Source organism: Molothrus aeneus, chromosome 10 (assembly GCF_037042795.1).
Source record: "Molothrus aeneus isolate 106 chromosome 10, BPBGC_Maene_1.0, whole genome shotgun sequence".
NCBI classification, from domain to species: Eukaryota; Metazoa; Chordata; class Aves; order Passeriformes; family Icteridae; genus Molothrus; species Molothrus aeneus.
In genome coordinates this window covers 19884514-19907183 of record NC_089655.1, presented here as the reverse complement: position 1 = coordinate 19907183, position 22670 = coordinate 19884514, and the positions used below count along the sequence as shown (strand labels likewise).

At 38.6% G+C, this 22670-nt stretch overlaps 1 protein-coding gene across 1 annotated transcript in view; it reads left to right on the top strand.

Moving 5' to 3' along the window:
- Nucleotides 1–19516, top strand: part of NAALADL2 (N-acetylated alpha-linked acidic dipeptidase like 2) — a 214179-nt gene extending 194663 nt beyond the window's left edge. Inside the window, exons 13-15 of the mRNA XM_066556250.1 lie at nt 4033–4041; nt 4694–4892; nt 19318–19516. Coding sequence (XP_066412347.1) covers nt 4033–4041; nt 4694–4892; nt 19318–19516 — 407 coding nt within the window. The remainder of the gene's footprint in view (nt 1–4032; nt 4042–4693; nt 4893–19317) is intronic.
- Nucleotides 19517–22670: the final 3154 nt, after the last annotated feature.

The window sequence follows — 22670 nt, the reverse complement described above, 5'->3', positions numbered from 1 at the left end:
TTTACAATAAGTCATTCCCAGGGAAGTCTGCGTGATTTTCCACAGCCTTGTCTCTACCCATACATTTCAAAACATCAGGCTAAACTCTCTGTCCTTAGAAAAATCAATAGAGAAACCCATCTCTCTCATTTACTTGATGGCTGCATGCTCATTGCCTACAGCTATCTGCTGCTCTTCAGCTTGGCATCATTTTACCTGCTTGACTCTATTTCCCTGATCATTTTGGGTGCTTTTCAGAATTACTCTCTCCTCCTGTCTGTAATATTCAGAAAATTTCACTCTTTACTGTTCCTACTCTTTATTCTTGACTGCAGCAGAGGTGAAAAATGCAACAAATCTGTATATAAGACAGAAAAATCTCTTTTGTCATGAGACACTGGGATCTCGTCTTCAGTATCCATTCAAGGTTATTATGTATTAGTGCCTTTTTTCAGCCTTTAAAAGACAGTCATAGAAAAAGGCATTTTCTATGGATAAACATTTAGTTCTGAAGGGCAAGGATGAGCATCTATTCTGTGTTACAAAGCCTTAAGTTTCAGCAGCTCTGTACGAAGTTATTGGTAACTTCATAGAATAATAGAATAGTTTGGTTGGGAAGGGACCTTTTAAAGGTCACCTAGTCCAATGCAGTGGGCAGGGAGATCTTCCAGTAGATCAAGATGCTCAGAGCCTCATCCAAGCTGGAACTGAATGTTTCCAGGATGGGGCACCCACCCCCTCCCTGGGCAACCCAGTGTTCCACCATCCTCATTGGAAAAAATCTCTTCCTTACACCTAGCCTAAATCTAATTTTTTGGTTTAAAACCCTTAGCCCTTGTCCTATTTCAAAAGTTTCTCACAAAGTTTCTTATAAAGCCCCCTTTCAGTATTAACAGAGCACAATGAAGTCTCCCTGGAGCCTGCTCTTCTCCAGGCTCCTGTATTGACATGCACACAGTAAAATGTCACAACATTCCTCTTTAACATTACTTCTTTGAAAAAAGGCTTGGAGCAGCACCAGATGAGTTTACTTGGGCTATAGCAGTCATGGTAGCAAAATTGAAGCTGATGGCAACATATCCTTTGCACTGTGGATTTGTGCTTCTGCCCCTTTAGGGTGCTTCCTACAAAGCTTTCCCATTCAGATTTTCTACTGCCAGGTCTACTTATCCTGTTTGACAGAGCATGAAAAATTTTCCCTGTGAATACAGCAGCACATGATAGCTGATTCAGAATTTGCAAGCTAATCAAAAGCTGAAGCAATTTCCCTTCTCTCTTACATGCAAACACATGTTCACATACATGGTAAATAAGCATCATGCCTTAAAATGCTGATTGGTCTGTGCTCACTTTCCTGTAAGTACTCATAGGCAAGTATTTTCATAACCGAGGGCACAAAGAGAATTTAAAACTGTCCAGCCTCTACCTGTGCTTTTCATAGGAGCAATCAGTTACAGAGGGAAATGCTATTGTATTCAGTGTCTGTAAAAATATCTGTTTGGTGGAACTTGTTTCTGAATAGGATCCAGTTGCATTTAGCAAATGCAATGAAATTCAACAGCGTAATTCCCTGATCAAGAGTGCACATGCTCTTGAGTCACTTTACTGTGTTTGCAATTTTATTTTTGTAGCAACTAAACAACTAGCTTGGATGATTCATCATGATTCACATTGGAGACAAAAGAACAAAGAATACAAAATAAAATAATGTGGCATTGTTTTCTCTTAAACAAGGTAACACTTGTGCTTGATGTTCTCTGTAAAAGCATCACAAGGTGCTTAAGACATTATTAGTTAATGCAGGGTTTTCTTGAAGAATCATTTGCCCTTCCATTCCCATCTTCTCAGCCTGAGAAAAGCATAAATCAGTTTCCCTTGGTGGTGCAGTTCAGTGTGTGGTGATGCCTGTTCTGTCCTTGGTTGGCTGAGGTAACACTGCCCATCCTTGCAGCTTTTGTACTGAAGCATTGAAAAACGGCCTGGATGTGTGTTTTCTAACAAGTGCAGGCTTAGAGTGTAAAACAAAGGGTTGGTTTAAGGGCTGTGGAGAACAACTGAGAGCATTTACAGGATGTTTGTGTTTAAAAGGGTGGTCTGGTTGGCTTCATTTCCCAATACAGAAAGATGGATTTTCCCTTTATCTCACTTTCCCTACTGAAAAGTTAAAGCTGGCATTTGCAATTGTTTATATAAGATTCAGAACAATAAGTTTTATGTTACTTGGACTACAAAGTGCTTTGCTGAAACCAAAGGATTCTTTCTTACAGGGTGGATTTAAACATTTCCATATGGACACAAGTTCCAGGGTAAGGTGTGCATGGTGCCTGCATTATATGCATATGAATGGGAAGTTCTTCAGCTGCACAGGATATTTGCCAAAGATTTGGAAATTAAGGATAATGATATTTTGCAAATATCTTAAATGTAGCAGGCTTATATGCTTGAAGAATATTTTTATGAGGCATCAACCTAACTTGATCAGAATTTCAATTACTTGAGACTCAGAGAGTTTCCATCCCTTTATATCAAGATGCCAGCACACCTGTTATCCATTCTGCTTAGGGAAAGGTGGATTGGTCAAGTGTCATTAGCAAAGGAACCTTGTCTCAAGCCAGGGCAGACATAAACCATCTTCTCTCACTCCTGTTCCCCCAGAGAGCTTCTGTTCATTGTTGAAATTCATCTTGATATCTCAGGAAATCTGACAGTTTCTCTCACACCAGCATCTTGTCTCTCCGTGTATTCCGGATCATTTCATGTTTTGCTAGATTGGAATGTGCTAGTCAGCTGAATGACAGGAGTATATGGGATCTATGAACTCCTTTTCTTTTGCTGGAATGTGTCCAATAGCAAGTCTCTTTTTCCATATGAGAGGGAGAATATGTTACATTCAGGCGTTTCCTTGGATTTCTTAGCTATACCTGTTTGCTTTTCCATCCATATTATGTGCTCTCCTTTCAGACTCCAACCATGAATAATTTGAGAAATGTGTTGGTGTTTGTCCTGATTTTAACTAGAGTAGAGTTAATTTTCTTCCTAGAAGCTGGTACTGTGTTGTGGATTTAGGATGAGAGGAAGGTTGGTAACTCACTGATGCTCCCGTTGTTGTTCAGTAGTGCTTACCCCAAGGACATTCCAGTTTCCCATGTTTTCCCAGAGAGCAGTTACAGGAAGCTGGGAGGGAGCATGGCCAGGACAGCTGACCTAAACTGACCAAAGGGGTGTTTCATACCAGAGAAATCAGGCTCAGTTTAAGCTGAGGTGGCCAAGGAGGCTGGAGGGGCCCAGGCTGAACATGGTCAGCCCAGTACAATTGCTCATCACTTGTCTGTCTTGGGTTTTATATCTCTCTTTAGGTTCTCTCCCTTTTTGATGCTATATTATTACTGTTGTTATTATGGTCATCATCATTATATATCAATAATCAAACTGTTCTAATTTCAGCCCATTGGTTTTAACTTTTTGATTGTCTCCCCAATCTGCCAGGGAAGCCAGTGGGTGTGAGTGAGCAGCTGCATGGTACTTGCCAGCTGAGGTTAAACCATGTCAGTGTTCCCCAATTACTATTTGTGATTTTTCCATGTGTATCTTAGACAAGGAAAGTGAAAATTCATTGAACTTGAGTCCTGAACCACTTTCTTGGCTTAATTATCTCAGTCACTAAGGTACAGATCTCCCTGAGGTTTGCACATTCATGTAGAGATCAGACAGCTCCTAGAGCTGCATGGTTTATGTTGATTAAGGCATTATTTGAAAGATCTAAGCATAGTTGGATTTCTTGTCAATAGGTGAAGTGAATCTTGGCCTTAAAGATAATTTCTGCATCCTGGAAATGTTTGTGCTGACTGATACTGCTTTTGACTTTCTATCGGGTTGAGGCTCTGCTTTCTCTCTCCATGTGCTTGTAAAGATGAAGGCAGTCCATGCACACTCTGGGAAAGGAGGCCACACTCTTCACCTGCACTGCAGGTGGGAGGAGGCTGCACATTCACAGTGCTCCAATTCACATTTCTCTTTCTGGACTCTGAACAGGGAAATACTGAAATTGTGGAGTGCTCCTAGGTGATTTTATTCTTTTGCTGTCTGAGTGGGGTTGCTAACAAAGCAATAGTTAACACTCCAAGTTGAAAAGTTTTGAAAATATTGACTGGATTAGAATATGCATTAGGATATCAATTAAAGTTGGCTCATTGGCATATGACTTAAGTGATTAAGAGGAGCAATTTCATATAACCCTCTACAATTGCTGTTAACCTCTAAGATTCTAAAATGTTGAATCAAATTCAATTAAACTCTGCATATTAAAATATTCTATATAGCAATCATTATGGAATCCAAGCACAAGCTTTCAGACTCAAGAGCAACAGCATCAAATGGCATTGAATAAATTCAGTCTCAGAAGGAAATGTTGTAGCTCTTGATTTATAACCATTGCTTCCTGCATGCCTGTTTTTCCAATGCTAGATTTTAAGCTGTACCCCAAAAATCATTCCTCACAGCTTATTAGATCTTAAAGCATCAGAGCCCAAATTGATCTTTGAAGAACAGATCAGAGGTTACACGGAATGATCTACGGCTTCCCTTGACCCGTTCGTGCTGCTCGCAGGGGAAGGAGAGACTCAGGTTTTAATTGGACTATTAATTTTGACTTGGAAGCAAGAGTAATAAGTGGTCTGTGAATCACTGGTGACTGTCTTGCTGTCCCTGCTCCCAGGTGATGAAGCAGGCGTCCCTCAGCTGCTGGCAGTGGCATCACGTCTGAGGGACACGGCGGAGCTGTTCCAGTCGGACGAGATGCGCCCGGCCAATGACCCCCAGGAGCGAGCTCCTGTCAGAGTCAGGATGCTCAATGATGTGCTGCAAGGCTTGGAGAAAAGCTTCCTGCTTCAGCAAGCTCCTCCAGGACTTTACAGGTACGGTACACGGTGTTCCACACGTTCTGCAGCTGAGCTAAATTGGTGTTCACCACTGCTTGGTTCGCAGAGCTGGCTTTAAAAAGAAAACATCAGTGAGTACCCAAAATTAAAGCTATTTTTTTCCTATCACGTCCTTTCTGCAGAAAACATTAATTCACTACGATGCAAGGGGTCATTAGAATGCAGCACTGTAGCACTTCTGTCATGACATTGCTGCTAACAAGACGTATGGTGTGATGGCAGCCCAGGCAGCGTGGCAGAAACGTGTGTCAGATGGTACAGGAAGCTTTCAGAAACAGAAAATATTTTGAAGTTTAATACTGCTTGACAAGCTTCACCTATATTTTATTTAAAACTTTGTACAGGTCATTGAAGATTCAGAATTATACAAGATACTGTGTAGCATTATTTAACATATTTAATTATATAGCAGCATTCTTGGATGCATTTCAGCGAGTCAAAGGCAGTACATTCCAGTTAATGAGGAGGCCTGAGTCAGTTGCTGTTCATAACATCTTGTCTCTGCTTGGAATTATTCTCTGATATGTATTCAGCTGCACTACCCAGGTTGGTTTTAAGATGTCGTAGTCATCCCATCTTTTACTTTCTAAGAAGTCTGCAGGTCTCTATCTCTCACCAGAACCATCTAAAGTAGCAAAACTGCACTTTGATTTCAGTTGATGGGAAAAATTATCCAGTGTCTCATGCAAGTGGATGTGTAAAAGTGGACATCAAAGAGACAAGTGGTAGAGGTGAGGGAGGAAAGCAGAAAGCTCCAGCCACAGGAGGGATTCTTCCACTTATTAGCAATGGTATAAAACAAATGCAGTCATCTTTTTAAAAAAAAGCAAAGTGGAAAAAAAAGCAAGGTAGTTATGGGGAGCTCAAAAGTGTCAGGGAATAAAAGCCCTACAGCTGTAATAAAGAAAATAGAATAATTACATTTGGGGAGAGGCTAATTTACTTCCTTCCTGCTGTGACTGGATTTGTAACATAAAGAAATAAGCCAAAATGGGATTAGATAAAGTCTAATATTCCAGGTTTAGCAGTGCTGTCTTGTCTGAACTGGTATGGTGTTGCAAAGGAGCCAAAAACCTGTTTAATAATAATGTAATATTTATGTGTTGCATTGCAACAGCAACATTCAACACTGTTGAATCTGGCCCAGCTCTTGATTTGTAAAAATAAATTATATCAAAATTTAAGATTATAAGGAGAGGGGTTTTGACATTTTCTAATATTTCAGTTCTCGCAGCACTTGCATTATTAAGTTTGTTATTTACCAATGTAATTTCTAGATATGCAAACATAATGTGACAAATTTTTCACCTGCTTTCCACAGTACTTTAGTACAGAGCAAAAGTACTTTCACACTGGCAAAGCAGACATGGTGAAAGTGAAAACGTTGTCCTTGCTGCCCTCCAATTCAATTAAATTTGATACAAGATTTAACAGTGAAGGATTTCAAAGACTAGGAGAAAACATTGGCTTTGACTTTACTCTGAATAAATGTACCTGACATCATCTGGAATATACAACAGTAAAGGACACCTTGTGTGTCATCATTTAGATGTTCATTTTAAAAGAATACATCCTTTGTACAGTGCCAAGGTGTGTAATTGTTACCTTTAATGGCAAATCTACACAGATAAACAGAACCAAGGACACTGTTAAGTTGCTGATGCCCTTTTCTGCCATTTAAAATCTGAAGAACATTTGCTTAATTAAAAAATAAAAAACATCTAAGTCTTGTTTAGATTATTTTTCATTTTTTAGAGATTGAAAGTCCTTCTATTAATTGATGAAGTTATGTGAATGTGTTGATGAAGTTATGTAATTGTGTCCCAAGAACACTAGAAATACTTAAAAAACCTAATACACTTTTTTTTTTTTTTTGCTTGTAAAATTTTAAGCTTATTCTTTTTGTCATTCTGTAAAGAAAACAAACCAAAAAATCACTCTCACAGCCAGGACCTTGTATGCCATGTTTCATCCCAGTCAGGAGATTGATAGGCAAGTTATAAACCCCTGAAATAGTGGTTTATAATGGAAATGCTGGCAGCCCTTTAACTATAGCAGCACAAGCAGTACAGCAATAAATACTGTGCTTCATCTGTAAACAGAAATTTAGGATGCAGTTTGCAGCCTTGACCTTCAGGCTCCAACTGTGTTTAGATCATTAAGATTCCATAAATACTGTAATTTACAGCCTTCTGAAGGAAGAATTTGTGTGCACAGTAAAGGACGTATTCTTCATGAAAAAATGATTGCTTCCTGTATACCCATTTGGACTCATATTCTCAACCTCAATCAAAGCACTTGACAAATTTGCTGAAGTTTTAGGCATCATTTTTAGCCTTGTGTTTGTCCTAATTCACAGCTCTCTGGATCTATACTGTGTTTTCTGTCCTAGAACTTGAATTAAAAAGAAAGGTGTTTTTTTCTTTATTGCAGGAGTGTTGCAACCTTCCTGTGCTTCTCCACTACAGGGGAACTGATACATCTTTTATATATCTTTTTTTTTTTTAGTTTACACACACATTCCCCTAGCTATAGTCTTTTACTGTATATAGGTCCTTAAAAAAATAAATGCCTCATTCCAGTCAATGTCATGGGGCAATATTTGGGCATAATTGATACATTTTGCATCTATAATGAGAAGTAATATAATCAGACTTACTAGCAGAATTCAAATTGATAATTTTTTTAATAATTGGATTAGGATATTTGACTAAATTTAAGTAATCATGATTGACATTGGCAGGTTGTTCAATACAGTAGATGCTGTAGTTTTGATGCTCATTCCTCTTACCTGAACTTCCTGACATTGAACTGCAAATTTGACAACAGCACGTTCCCCATGATCTCTATTTCCAGCTGAGCTGGAAATACACAAGTACAGCTTTAATCAGGGTATTTTAGTCTTATCCAGAAATTTAGGCAGAATGAAAAATAATAGGTTGAGGAATATCCTGCTTTGCAAAAATTACCCTGGGACTTGATTTGGGGTTAGGAGAAAATTGCTGAGTTTTGTTGTACCTGAAGTATTTCTTTGATTCCCAGTGGTAACCCTGGGTAGATTTTCTATTTTCAGAACAAATTTCTAGGCATAAAATAGGATTGCTGTTGGTATTTTTCATTTATTTCTCTTTGTTTCTCATAGCGTAATCACAATACTGATAATTATTTGGATTTATAATTTGCCATTATTTTAATGGAATAATCAGTAGAAATCTGTTTCTCACCTTTAGCCATTTCTTGCTTTCCACTCTTTCAATGTATACTTGTGTGGAACATTTCTGTGTGTTTTCTGATGACCATAGTTTGCTACTAAAATTAATAATCATAGATTACACACCAGTGGCATCTACAAGGTAAATGTAAGAACAGAGGCTTTGTTACTTTTTGTGAAAAAAAAACACATTGAAGCATATTGTCCTCTCCATGAGATGGTCAGCCTCACCAGAGCCATAAAAAGATTCCATAAATATTGATCATATCATGCTTTTGCATGCTTTTCCCTCTAGAGCAATACTGACCAAAACACTGGCACCAGTATCAGGGATAGCAACACAGTGTGGATCTTCCTGGTGTTCAGAAATACTGAGTTCAGATCTTGTGTTTGCCTAGGCTCAGTAAGAGGGTTCTCTCTGTTTATTGTATATTTTGTTGTACTTCTTATATTTGCTGATTCCCAGAGCTTCTGCCACCTGTCAGCCTGATGTATCTGCCAGGTCTGTGTGTGCACTCCTTAGGTACTCACAGGGAGCCTCCCCCTGTGTTGAAGGGCAGAGCTCTTCAGTGCACAATAATACTGAAAAAAATGAGATAACAAAGCAAACTTCATGGAGTATCAGGCATGGCACACTCAGTGCAGGGAGATCTCCAGTCTCAGGGAAAGTGTCACATTTCTTAAGCTCCAGGTCTAACTTTCAGGTATGCTGTTGATACCAGATGAATCCAGTAGTAACCATGCAGAATTTCCTAGAATCCCCTGGGATGCTTCCCCAAAATTTTCAAACCTAAGAGAGTCATTAAAATCACAGCTTGTGTCCTCAGTATTTAAAATTAAAGCCAAAAAGAAGCATACAAGGGCTCAGGCTGTCATTTCTGCTCCAGTTAGGTGCATTTTATTCTTAATAGACCCTGGCCTAAGGATCAGTTATGTCCTGATTGACAGTTCTTTCAACAGTTTTGTAAAAAAGTCAAAGTCAACATGTGTAAAATCTTTCTTTTAAATGTTTTATCTTAGCCTGCCAAGTTTATCCTGCCCATTAAGGCTCTATGCATCTGCCACCACTATTTATGGAATTTTTATAGGGATGGTTGTGCTTTGTCTAATAGATGTAATTGAGTGCATTGAGTAATAAGTAGGTCAAAAACAAGAATTTTGAAAGCAATCTCTGTCTTCAGCAAAGACCTCCAGCAGTTTTTATTGCTCGTTTGTATCAGTTAAACTTCTTCCTTTTGCTTCTTTTCATCACAGATACCCAAGTGTGGCATTAACACTTCATTGGGTTAAAGAATTACAACAAATGGGTGCATTTTAATGCACTGAACAAAATACTGGCAGTAAGCAAAGATAGATTGTGCAGCCCGAATTTGACATAATGAAATGAAAGAACAGTCAAAAGGTGTTTTCAGTGCCATTCAAAAAAGGCGACTTGCATCGCTGCTGAACTCCTGCCACTCAAGTGTGTGTTGTTCACCAGAACAAATATTTTCCTTTCAGATTGAGATTTGTTATGTACATTCCTGACATGTGTATATTCCACAGGATTTATTTCTGCTTTGCTGGTAAACTGCAGCAGATTCTCAGGTTTCAAAATACACATGCCCTAAGACTCTAGTTTCCAGAGATATGTTTAGTAGGAAAATTAAAGAGCTTATTATATCTCCACGTGTAAACAATCTGCTCACTGGATTTACAGAGGATGAGCATTAAAGATGCAAATATCCTGCTAATCTTAAAGAGTAACGTGGGTAAACATGGAGTGCAATGTCACCTGCAAAATAAAACAAAACCCCAGCCCAGAGCTTCTACCCAAGACAGTAGTTCTGTCTCATTGTATAAACCCTGGAGATTTCTTTTTTCATTTTGAATTCTTCATTTATGACTCCAAGTAGAAAACATTCCTGTCTCCTTTGTAGTAATATTTGAGATGTTTTTTGACTGACCTGAACCAAATGCATGGAGTATTTTTATTGTCCTGCTTTGTATTATGTGGAACAGAGAATGATTTGATACGGTGTCAATGATCCTTAGTGTGGGAAATACTGAAATAATTCATGTTTCGCTGGCAGCAGTAGATAATGTTCTGTCTCTATTATCTGCCATGTGCAATTTGTAAATACAATGCTAGAATTATGTTGGGGGAGAAGGAAAGGATGTAGAATAGTGTACCTCAGATTTTACCATTCAGTCAGAATAAATGAATTTCTGTCTTCCAACACAGCAATGATTTCCTACCTGACTTTTGACCCCCATATTTTGCATCTTTCAAAATTTGCAACTCCTTTTCTTCTATGATTTTTTTCATGGCTTATAAATGAACAGTGGCATTACTTGTTTCCCTAATCCTTCTCTGGTGTTCCTCAGTTCTGCAGTTGTTGTTCAGCTCCCTTCTCTCTGATAAGCATTTGTCCAAATGTATTTTTTACACCCAAAATGCCTTCCCATTTTCTTCTGCCTTATTCCTTTGAACTTTACAGTGTTTGAGCAGTGTGATTGTGGTCTCTGCAGTTGTAAGCATGGAGCAGCACATTTATCCTAGCACACACCAGTAGCATTTACTAGGCTGATAATGCTCTTACAAATTCCTGCTATGGTTATTATTTTTCTCATGACTGATAACGATGCTGAATTATGCCCTTTCTTAATACTGAGGAGATGCAATAAAGTGAGTGATAGTCATACTCAAAACACCTGATCCATCTGAGTGGCAATTGAGATGTTTTTTTTTTTCCTTTGGAATCACCGATACATGTAATGGCCACGAATTAATGACTGTATTTGTTGTCTTGTAAATTTTTACTATTTAAAGAGCATTTGCTGCATAAATACTACTGAATTAGCCATCTGCAGAGCTGTAATTATGGCAGACTTTAAAGCTTATTTAAACAGGGAACATGAAAATCTTTTCATTACACCTGCAAAAGCAGAAAACCTCTGTAATCAGGGATTATGTCATGGCTTGAAAACAGATTTCTCACTTCCCTGATATGAAAGGAAACCTGGTTTTACGTTTATTAATTTATTTTTCCTCGATGTACTTCCCATTAATTTTCTTCCATCTTTTTAATTAAGTTTATTTGTATACTTGCAGAGTTCTCTCTGTACAATACATCAGACCCATTATGTTTGTGATCCAGTAAATATTATATTGTAATTTAACCCAGCATTAGTTGTCCTGAAGACAAGACTGTGTCCAAGAAATAATATTCCTCATGCTTCCCTTGAATGTGCATAGTCTTGGCCTTGCAAAAAAAAAAGGGGGGGGGTTGGTTTTGTTTTTTTTTTTGTAAAATGCCAAAATGCCACTTATTTTAATATGTGTCCTTACTGGATCTTTTAGCCCATTTCACAGCAGTTGTTGTGCTGACTGTAAAAGCCCTGGCACAGCTGTTCTGTGAGCTCAGTGCAGAGCTCTCATGCCAACCTCCAGCAAGTCTTGTGGTTAGCATGCAACTCCCCTCCATGTCCCTTGCTGGCAGATCTTGCTTGGTCTGCACTTATGGTGCTAAATAGGGCAAGAATATTTAGTTCCAGAAAAAAAAAAAAAATATGCTGTGATCTCAGGAAGCTATACAAAGTATTAGATTCTGAATAATTTATGAAATCCGACAGAAACTTAATATTTTATACATTATTTTATATTTATTATAAACAGTAGGACTGGTAACATTTTTTAGATCCGAGAAATATCTGAATCCACATTTTTGATTTTGACAGATAAGAACCACTCATATATGGTTGAAATATTAGCCAAGAACACTTCTTGACTACAGTACAAAAATAAGTGGAATTCATTGGGAAAATAGTTAATATGCAATATTCCCCCACTAACATATTACCCAGGCAATAGAGCTTGGAAATGTGTTGATGAGATCATTAACAGGAAAATTACCTTAACTGGGACTTAAAAGAAGTGTTAATTTTGTGTGTGTACCTGCCACTGCAGGCAATAATGATATAACTTTAGGCATTTCTTTAAGGATGTATTATGTATTATGACATACTTTTTTATCCCTCATTAACTCTTATGATAATGACCTGTGGAAATGGTCTCATGTCACGTGGCTCAGAGTTATTTAGGGTGATAAACCCAGTCAGGATCAGAGCTGGAGATCAAGGTCAAGCCAGTTCCTGCATTAAGCACTGGACGTTGCCTGCTGCTTTGTTTGGGAATGGGATTCCTCCTCAGGAAGAGGATGTTTTACATGATTTCTAAATAAAAAGCCCTATGAGGTCATCAGAACATCAGCTGTGAGCCATTTGGAAATAATTTTATTAATTCACTTCCCTCAAGTTCTTCAAAATAGTAGCACATCTGCTTTGAATTTGAGTGTTTCAGACTGAGACATCCTTAAAAGACAGATAGTTTCCTCCAAATCATTCACAGAAGCATATGTTTCTTTCACTTGAAAAGCAAGTGTAGCATAAATCATTCAAAGAACAACATGCTTACATTTGTTACCAGCAATGTAGCTACATTATTTGAATTTAACAAAGAATATTTCATACCAGTTGCTGCCAGCAAATAACATTTTAAAATACAGTTGTATCAATTTTGTTCAATGCATCATCAGTCTTTTAAGTATAAATGTAAGTCCTTGTTCTGAGGAATGACAGAAAAAGTGCTGGTGGATTTTCAAGGAATTTTTACATCTCCATGGGGTATACATCATTCTCCATCAGGTGCATACAGGGTTTGGAAGCTCTGTGGCAAAGTGGGTTCTGTGGCTTCTTCAGGAATTTCTACATAAAGTTGCTTAATTAATTTCTGTGAAACCCTAGAGAAAATTATGCCTAATTAGAGGACTGTTCTTTAGTAGTGATAAATGGTGACTTGCAACTTCTGAAGAACAAATGCATCCTATTTGTATCTTTTTATTTCACTTCTGTGAAGTCTTTCTGTACTGTTGAAGCTCTAGATTGGATTCTCCTTACCTACTGGTCTTGTTTACTCCAAAGCAAGAAATAAATCAGCTCCTAAACCCAGCAAATTTTCACCAAGAGCAAACCTGTGAGTGCATGGTAATGTTGATGTTAAGCACTGACAAACAGACCCTTTATTTCAGGCTGATTTTACTCAAACTCAGTCTTTAAGCTAGTCAGGCTTCTTAGCTCCATTATTTTTACTTTTAGGCTGTTCCAGAACATCAGTCCTCTTATGATCTGCTACTTGCCAGCTTCCATTTAGTCATGGTTATTATATATTACACTAGACACTGTTTGCTATCAAAAGTCACAAAGATTAGGAAGTGATGTAATTATTGTTTATTTAACAAAAGTGAAAAAGTTTGGCTACAGCTTGTCAAAGACTTAGTATTCCCTTTATTTCTCAGCCATTGCAGAACACTGTCCTATTATCAGAAAATCAAGCTTAGAATTGTTAGCTTTATGTCAGTCTTCTCTGTTGGCAGAAGACATTTAATTATCAAAAGAATAGTTTCCTTACACGTTTCAGAGCAGACATGAAAGTGAATGTTCTCTGTGAATGTTGAGTTTTGGTGATAAAAAAGTCCTCAAGCAACCTTTCTTGGATTCAATTCTGCAATAGACCTTTTGCTCTCTCTTTGGGATTCTGAATGCTCCTACATGTTCTTTGAAATCTGCTATTGGTGCACTCAAGGCCCTCACAAAGATTTAAAGTTGTCAAGGTGCATCAAGCTGAAACTTAGGCAAGAGTTAGGGTTAGGTTAGGCTTTAGTGATCCTTCAGTGAGAGATTAGTGTGTTTCATCCCTTACCTTTAAAAAGTACTGCAATCAAAGAGAACTGTAGGGAAATGAAAGATAATGTGTCTTGTAACTCACTACTCTTCCAGTTTGGCTTCTCTTTTTCCCTTTGTTTATTTGGCAGGCAGTCAAGCCAAGCATTGAGACACTTCACAGAGCTGCCAAATCACAATTAATTTTTAAAGAAAACCCTATTTAAAACTGACCTCTCAGAAATGTAGTCAAACCTGGAACAATTACCTCCTTGTGGTCCCATGTCCCAACAGGATTCTGTTCATGCCCACTTACCACAACCTCCATTTGCCATAATTGACTCAATTAGAGGTGTCCTAATGCCTGTCTTTTATGCAAGATAAATTTGTGTCTAGCAGGGAGAGAGTGTGTCTGGTTTACCACTGTCTCTTAACGATGCCTTTGAAATGCCTTTCAGTTGGTCAGACTTCATTTGGGTTTGATATCTCGATTACCTGCAGCTTATCAACTGCTGATAACATGCAGATGCATCCCTTTCAGGCAGACACTAACCTCTGAGTGTTCATGATTTTAAATACATCACTTTCTGCAATATAGATTGGTGGAACCATTTGCAGCCTGTAAGGAGAGCACTAAGGGAAGGCAGTTGATGGCTCTGAAAAAGGAGAGGATGTGTAGGAAACAAAAGTTAGGAACAAGTAATTACAAACAGAGGATCCTTGAAAATGACATGTTTGGTTTGTGGGGACTTAGGGCAGTGAAGGAGTGGTGATATTTACAGCAGAGTTGGGTGCCACATCCCCATCTTCCCTGGCCATGTGTGTGTTGTTCCATCCCATGGCCCCAGAGACTTCCAGCATTCAGTCCAGCAGGGAATGAGCATTGTAGGAAAAAAAGGGGTTCCTCTGGATCAGCTCTAATGACACATAATGACAATCACCAGGGCATGTATCTCCTCCTGATAAAAGCTAATCTTACATGGCCAGCAGCAATAATTTTATCATTATAAAACTTCTGCCACAATGCTGCTCTGAAATAAAACAGGTAAGATAACAAAACTGCACGTGGGTGTCAAAAAGATTTAAAAAACAAGAGAGGAAAGGAGAACAGCCATTGGAGATCAAAAGATAAGGATCCCAGAGGAAGGAAGGAAACATTCTGCATGTTCACTGCAAAATTTTCTGAGGTGCAAATTTGTATAAATAAACCAGTATAAATCTTCTTGTGCTGTTTCCAGAGAAGATCTTGTGATATTTTTATGTCCTACAGTGAATAACCACTGTATGGAAGTCCCAATATGTAAATATTGTTATGAGAGTGCATTTACTTATTTACCAAAGTAATCATATTTTATGTCTTACAAACATGAATGAAAACAGACTCCTAAATGTAAGAAAAGTGCATTCAAAATTGAACAGGATCAGGAGAAAGGGAAATTCAGAGAATCCTTGTTCTGGTGTGCTTTTTTTTCTTTTCTTTTTTTTCCCTGGAGAGTACAAGAAAAAACAAATCAGGGAATTACAAAATTGAGTTTGTGAGGATGCTGAAGTCATAACACATTGTGTTATAACTGGAACAGACAGAGGCTGCCCACAGCATTTATCTCTAAACAATTTTACTGTGATTCCGCCGAGAAAACCCGCACTCATTTCATGTGGGACACTAGTCTTACCATCATGTCCTAATGATTTAATAATTACTTTTCAAAATCTCAAACGTGGGCTGTTAGATGGGAGTCTGTTTGTAAGTGCCTGAATAATTCATCTTGTGTTGTACATTACCTACAGACAAAATTTTCTTGTAAGCTAAAAAATCGTTTTTCGTGACAAGAGTAATGTGCTGATCTTGTTTCATCTTGTACTGTCCAGTTGCTCTAATATTGAAGTTGTGTTAAAGTCAATATATTTCTAGTGTGATCTGTCATTCAAAAATTTGTCAAATTCCTTCTGGTCTGCTGGGTGTGACAGTACCTCCTTATTTGTGGTTATACAGAACAGCATTTAATGGCATTGTTTTGATCAGGAATGCTTCTGTTCCTAGGTCTGCCAAGGATTTATAAAAGTTGTAGTAGAGGCTCTCTTTATAGTTTCTTTACTTTGCTAAGGCTGATTTTTATTTGTTTGTAGCCCTTTTATCTCTTTCAGGGCTACTGCCTGAAGTTATTAATTGGGTTTCCTACCTCAGTGTTCCGGTTTTCCGGTCACTGGGACGTGTCATAGAAACAAGCCCATTGGGGTGAATGATGTGTGTTGTAATTTCATCAGCATCATCAATAATTTATAGCAGTTTTCTGTTTAGGAGTGTCTTTTTGTTTTGTGGGGGTCAGGCTGACTGTGAATTTTATTCATAAGATTAAATAGTTAAAGATGAAGGTAGATACTTAAGCAATTAGGTCAGAGGCTGAAATTGTTGTTTTAGAGGTGTAGGCTACAAAACCAATTTGTGTTGAGGAATGTTTAAGTAATTGAATTTCACAGTGTAAATTAAAGTCTCTTGCTATCATTCTGCCTGTTGTGGGCACATGGTGATACCTTGTGTCAATGAAATGGCTGGGGTTTGTTTTTCAGTCCGTGTGTAATCTTTAATGAAAACGCTGTTCTGACTTGTAAAGGCTTGGAAGTAATAAACTGAACTGACCATTTTTTTCATTTGATGAAGCTTCAACAGAGGTAAGAAGTGAACTTGTATAAATTGGCTCTCATGAACATGCATAAAGAGAGAAATCGTTTTGTGCAACAAAGGGGTGGCATGGCTTGCCAAGCACAGATAAGTAATTGGAAAATACAAGATCCCAGTGAGAACTCCTAGCAGAAAAGTTGAAAAAAACAGGTGCTGTATTATGTTACTTATTAGTATTTGCATGCATAAAAATATAAATGAGGTTCTGTTGTACTATGTAATCAGCTATTCTGCAGTCATATTACTGTTTCAGAAGTTAAGATAGTATTTTAAAATTATGGCAGTAGACTGCTTGTCTCATTCATCAAACAACTAAGCTCTCATCAGACTGTAATTTGCCCTGCATTCAGGTGGGGTGAGATAGCAGTTCTTGTTTTTACTTGGATCACATGCCTGTATATTTACTGTGGAATCACCAGTGATTCCAAAATCACAGCCATAGATTTAAACTGTGTCAACACCCTTTCATCTCAGGCTAAACCATCCTTATTAGCTTGTGTGCCTTGTTTAGAGCCCATTTGATGATGGGACATGAGGTCTGTTCCTATTCCCCACAGACATTGTCTCAGCAGTCCCAAATGTTCCAATGGTCAGACCATTCTCTCTTTAGAGTAATTTCTGGCACTCTGAGTCAGTGTTGCTCTGCTGATGGTTGCTGTCTTATGATGTTTTTATAAGTTGACCTAAAGGAATAGAGGCATCCTAACAGGGGTTAGGGCACCAGTGTTGCAGGCATTTGGAGTAGAATTCCAGCTCAGTCAAACTCTCCCAGCCACCAGCAAACAGATCTCCCCTGAGGGTAGAAAGAAATGTGATTAGCACTGTCCCTGCGGTTGGAGGTGTTTGAGGGGCTGTGAGCTGCCTTCTTTCTCCCTGTGAACTCCAGGAACTATAGAGGAGAGTTCTTCAAAAGCCTGGCTCTGCTTGCACTGATCTCAGCAGGAGTCCCTGAACTGAGGGAGCAAACTCAATCCCTGCTTTGAAAAATGCAGTATTTCCCATAGCACAGCCTATCCTTAAAAACCGACCAACCAAGAATTTATCTGGCTCTCAACATACACATTTTTCCTATACTGTGTCACAGAGGCTGCTTTGGGACAGTCACCTTTGGGTGTGTGAGCTGCACCACAGACAGAACAGTGGCATCAACTCGAGCTAAGGGAGTTGTCCTGTAGCTGCTGCAGTGCAAGCTGAGGAAGCTGTTGCCACATCTGCCTGTTTCTGCCCTCTTGATGGGGCTTTCTGTCCCCACTGAGCTGTTCTTGCACATACTCCTAACCTGTTTCTGTCTAAATGGTCTATGGCAGTGATGGCCTATTGTTTAAACTGTCCTGCTGCTGCAGGGTTGAATTCCAACCCTTTCCCTTCTCTGTTTAGAGCTCCAATGCATTGCATTGCAGACCCCTTGAACTGTCTGGATGTATTGCTGTCAGGGGAGGAAAAACTCATCATTCCTTCTGCACACTGCTGGCTTTGGATGTACACCCAATATTGGGGGGTAAAAACATAGAGTGAAAAATTGCCTTGTGAGGACAGGAGTTATTTCCTATCTTTGAAAAAAATGACCTCTCATTCAAAACATTTTTTAAAGCTGGAAAACATAGCAAAAGATGGTGGGCGTTCTGTGGTGTCATTTACTGGTCTACTTTGTTACCTTTCCCCCAGGCAGAGTTGCACTTGGGTGATTCATAGAATAAGATGCACTTCTGTGTTCATCTGTCTTCTGTAAATAAACTTGGCAGTTTTATTACTAATTTGGAGTTGCCATTTGGCCTGTTCTGTCATGCCATTAGGTTACTAACAAAGTGTGGGAGCTGTCCCGTTTCTTGCTGGGTTCTCCACCCAGCTTCTCCCCTGCCCTGAACACCTATCCTGTATTTAAGGAGAAGGTCCTGCACCAAATCACTGTAGCTCTCCTGTTTCAAATTTCATTCACTTCTGTTTGCAATCAAAGGAGCTCCTGGGTGGAGGTTTATGATGTTTATGTGCTCTTCTAATTAGTGTAATGATTACACCTGGTTTTGGATAACATTTATAGCCTGCTTCAAAGAGTCCCATTAAAATCACTGACTAGCTTTGAATTCTGAGCCTTCCCCACCTCATACAAATAACATTTCCAAGGGATCACACAATACTCTTGCATCTGTTTTTCTACAAACCATTAAATTTTTTTGCAGATATGACTGGGAAACACAGGTTTTGTTTCACAAGGGTTTAGCTGTGTGTGCTGTTTCTTTCCTCTAGTATGGGACATTAAAGATGGGTTACTCTTGTTCTGAAACCACAAAGAATTCTTGATGAAGTAAAGTCTCTGCTGAAGGCAAGGAGAGTTTTACCACTGGCATCCATGCAGCTGGAAGTTCACCTCTGAAGAGTGAAATAAATAATGTGAGCAGATAGGAAAAACAAAAACAAAACCAAACCTGTGCTGAGGGTTCACAGCAGTAACCAAACTTTTTTAGAGGGGAATAAATGGAATTCATCTGAGAGACAAAATCCTTCATGAGGGGTGTGATAGGTCTAGGTTTATGCTTTTGAATAAAAGCTTGAATGGTCAGAGGGGAATGTGAGACTTCTTTGATGGATTTAGTAACTGCTCCAATGTAAGTACATGTAGTTCAGTGAATAAATTCAGTTTATAGAGGCATAATAAATATGCATTTGTCTCTCAATCTACCATGGGTCAGCTTTACTGTGCATAAAATGTATCATCTGTAAGCTGTGGCTGATACTTGCAGGGTTTCTTGATGGCATCTGATGGATTATTTTTGACTAAAAATCTTACCATTCTCTCCTTTGTTCTCTTTCAGAAATATTCTTTACAGACTGGATGACAGGACCAGCCAGTTTTCAGTGCTGCTGGAGGCACTGGAGCACTGCAAACTACATCAGTCAAATGAGACCGTTCAGGCAGCTTTGTCAGAGGTGCTGAACAGCATCAATTCAGCTCAGGTTTACTTCAAAGCAGGACTTGATGTGTTTGAGACTGCCTTAGCTGGAAAGAAATGAGAGGATTCTCTGCATTCTAAGACATTTGTTTACAACTTTCTAAACAAAAGTTCAACTTGGACCAGAATTGCTCTGAGGATCAAACCTTTCTCAGCCTTTCCTTCAGCTGGCGCTTAAAGGTACTGCAACACGTCGGTTAAGAAATGTAAAACAGTATTTTGCACTGTTCACAATATATCCCAAATGCCTGTTCCTGAATGTATAAAACCTAAAGAGAGGGAGTAACACTTCAGAGATGATTTTTGGAAGGACATCTGCTGTATTTTTGTATGTAAAATATGTTTTTATGACTAAGAGCTCAATCATGCGAAGTACCAAGCACGGCCTGCGGTGTGCTGAAGCCCTGGTTCTGAGACACCCCAGATGTGCAGCTAGGGGAGATTTCCTCTGTCAGAAAAACATGACTCGAGTTTCTTAATGTTTTCAGCAGCTCATCTTCTTCCTTACTCCATTCAGAGTAAGGAAGGACGTGGTGTTTCCTTGGGTATCCAGCACCAGAGTGGAAATGCGCAGAACACCTTTAAGGGTGCAATGCAACACCTTTACTCCTGTGGAACAATAAATACCTCAGTTCTGGCAATACAGATAAACTTCGATTCTTCCATTTCTGTATGAAAATAAAGAGTTGTTTTCTCTGATGTTTCTTGGAGAGGAAATTTTTGTGATGATTTCAAATTATTTGAAAAGTGTGAATCGGTAATAACACTTGCACAAAAATGCTTTGAATGTTCATGTTAAATGAAAGAATTGCCTAGTCTTTATAAGGCTGGAGGCCTTAAAAATTTTCACTGAACATTACCAAAAAATCCCACTTCAAGGTCTCTAAACTTCCAGAGAGCTGTAAATAAAAGCAAGACCTCCAAGTCCTGGGAAAAGTTTTGGGATTCCATCACTCTTGGCCACACCATCCACTATTCCAGGCTGGATTGTTCCATCAGGCCTCACATCTAGGACCTGGGTCATTGTCAGAAAAGCACAAGGAAAACATCCATCCATTCCCCAGGAATTCAAGTGTGGAGGCACGAGCTGGTGAAGCACATTGCAGAGCTAAAATGCAAATCTGCTTTTCCATTGGTAGAAGGCTCTAATCACACCATTGCCTGTTGACCAAAGTAATCTGTGTGTGAAAGGGTCAAGAGGTTCAGTGTCCTCTGAGGGGATGCTATACCGATTTGAGAACTCCAGGTCTTAATAATATAAACAGCTGAAATTGTTAAGCCCTATTTGGGCTTCACAGTCTCAAATGATTCTAGGTTTAGAGCTTAAATAATTAATTTTATATAGATACTTAGAATTTAAATATAATTTATTTGATGGAAATGTAAAATGTATTGTTATCCAGTTTGCCATGTAAACATTACAGGAACATTTCAGGTTGGAATAAAAATGGAAAAAGTGTCTGTATTAATGTTTAAAAATTGCCTTCAGGAAAATTTCTGAGTGCGCAATTTGATAAAATTTTTTTAAAGTTCACATAGCAAGAAATGAGCTGTTTACAGATCTGGGTTTCTGTTTCCAAAGTCCTTACAAAGGGGTCTCTCCAAGCACTGGCCCAGGACTGGGTACACACAGCTGTGCTGTTACATTTCTTCATGAGTTATGGTTGAGCAGAGGCAGAGCTGTGCAGTTGCACAGCAGCCTCTGCAGTGGGAATTTGTTCAGCTCCAGTCAGTGGGACTGCCTGGACTCATCATTATCTCCTAGCTTTCCTTGGCATCTGATCAGCAAAAATTGATGATTATTCTTTTGCTAATGCTGGCACCAGTTCTGTTTAGTGCAGAGAGAATTTGACTTCTGGAGAGTAATGTTGTTTATGATGTAGGTTCACCCCTTGTCTGCATTGTTTTTATTATTGTAAGATTGAAATGGTTGGAATATGCACATTTTAATTGTATGGTTTTTTTGGGGACTTGGGGATGTACCGTGCATGTTACAATTGAATTGTATTTGTTACAGGGACCACTCTTCTAACAGCTCATTAAGTGACATAATTTCTTTAGAGTGCTGCCTCATTGTGGAGCCTTCGATGAGATTCAGTGATAAAGGGTCAGGTTAGGAGACCAAAAGAGAGATTAACACTTTTGTTAACTTGCCAGGTGAATTTAATAACTGTTTCCTTAGAATGTTCCACCACACCCACCTCTAATGCAACCAAAGTGTACTCAGCAAAATCAGTGAAATCTGGTGGAAGCAATATCTCTCATGGATGATTTCTCAACCCTGTAATTCCAAAATAAAATATTTATCTTGTTTTCTCAATAATGTCCTCCTGTAACCGCTTCTAAACTAACAGACTTAAAGTACTCTGCTAGAAAAGCACTGCTATTGTAAATGTCTGTCTATTCTAGACACAATCAGATGTTCTTGTTGGTGAGATGAATCAGATGAGCTATTTAGGGACCTAAATGCATTGATTTCAATGTCTCTCATTGAAGGCTTTTATTTCCATGTTCAGATCTTACATATAAGTGAGTGCTCAGTGATAATATTTGTACCATTAGAGCTTTGAAAAAAAAGCACTTTTGAGCAATATCCTTCCATTGATTTTTAAATCCTACATATTGACTTCAAGAAATTTACAGCAAGTTAAGGTCCTAAGTATCTGGTGAGCTTCTAACATGGAGTTTTTGCCCAAACAGCTGTGGAACATCATCTAAAGGAAGGTGTTGGTAAATCATAGCAGCTTACACACAATGACTTCATTCCTGTGTTGTACTGGAATAAACAGAGCACCCTTAAAGGCAGAAATACATTTGCAAATTGCCCAAATGATACTAAAAATGTGTCAGTTTTTCAGCAGCATCAACTGCCAGAGACAGTATAACAAATGCATTGATTGCTCCTTAATCTAGAGTCATGCTCACAGTGACCAGAAAATCCCTGCAGCCTGCAATATTTGTATGTTGAGACAGATGATAATAAAAAGCCAATAAGCTTTTATTAGTATGTATTTTAAAGAGTCCATAAAAAAGCTAAAGCACAATCAAGGCAGATGAATAAAAAGTACATGGGAGCTGGGTTTTGAGTACTAACCTTAAAAAAGGCAGTGAATTGTTTTTATCATCCAAGAAAAATAGTAGCTGTGTGAATATGCAAAGACACAAATGCCTTATATCTTCAAAAGGTTGTGCAAATATTAATTTACTTGCAGTGA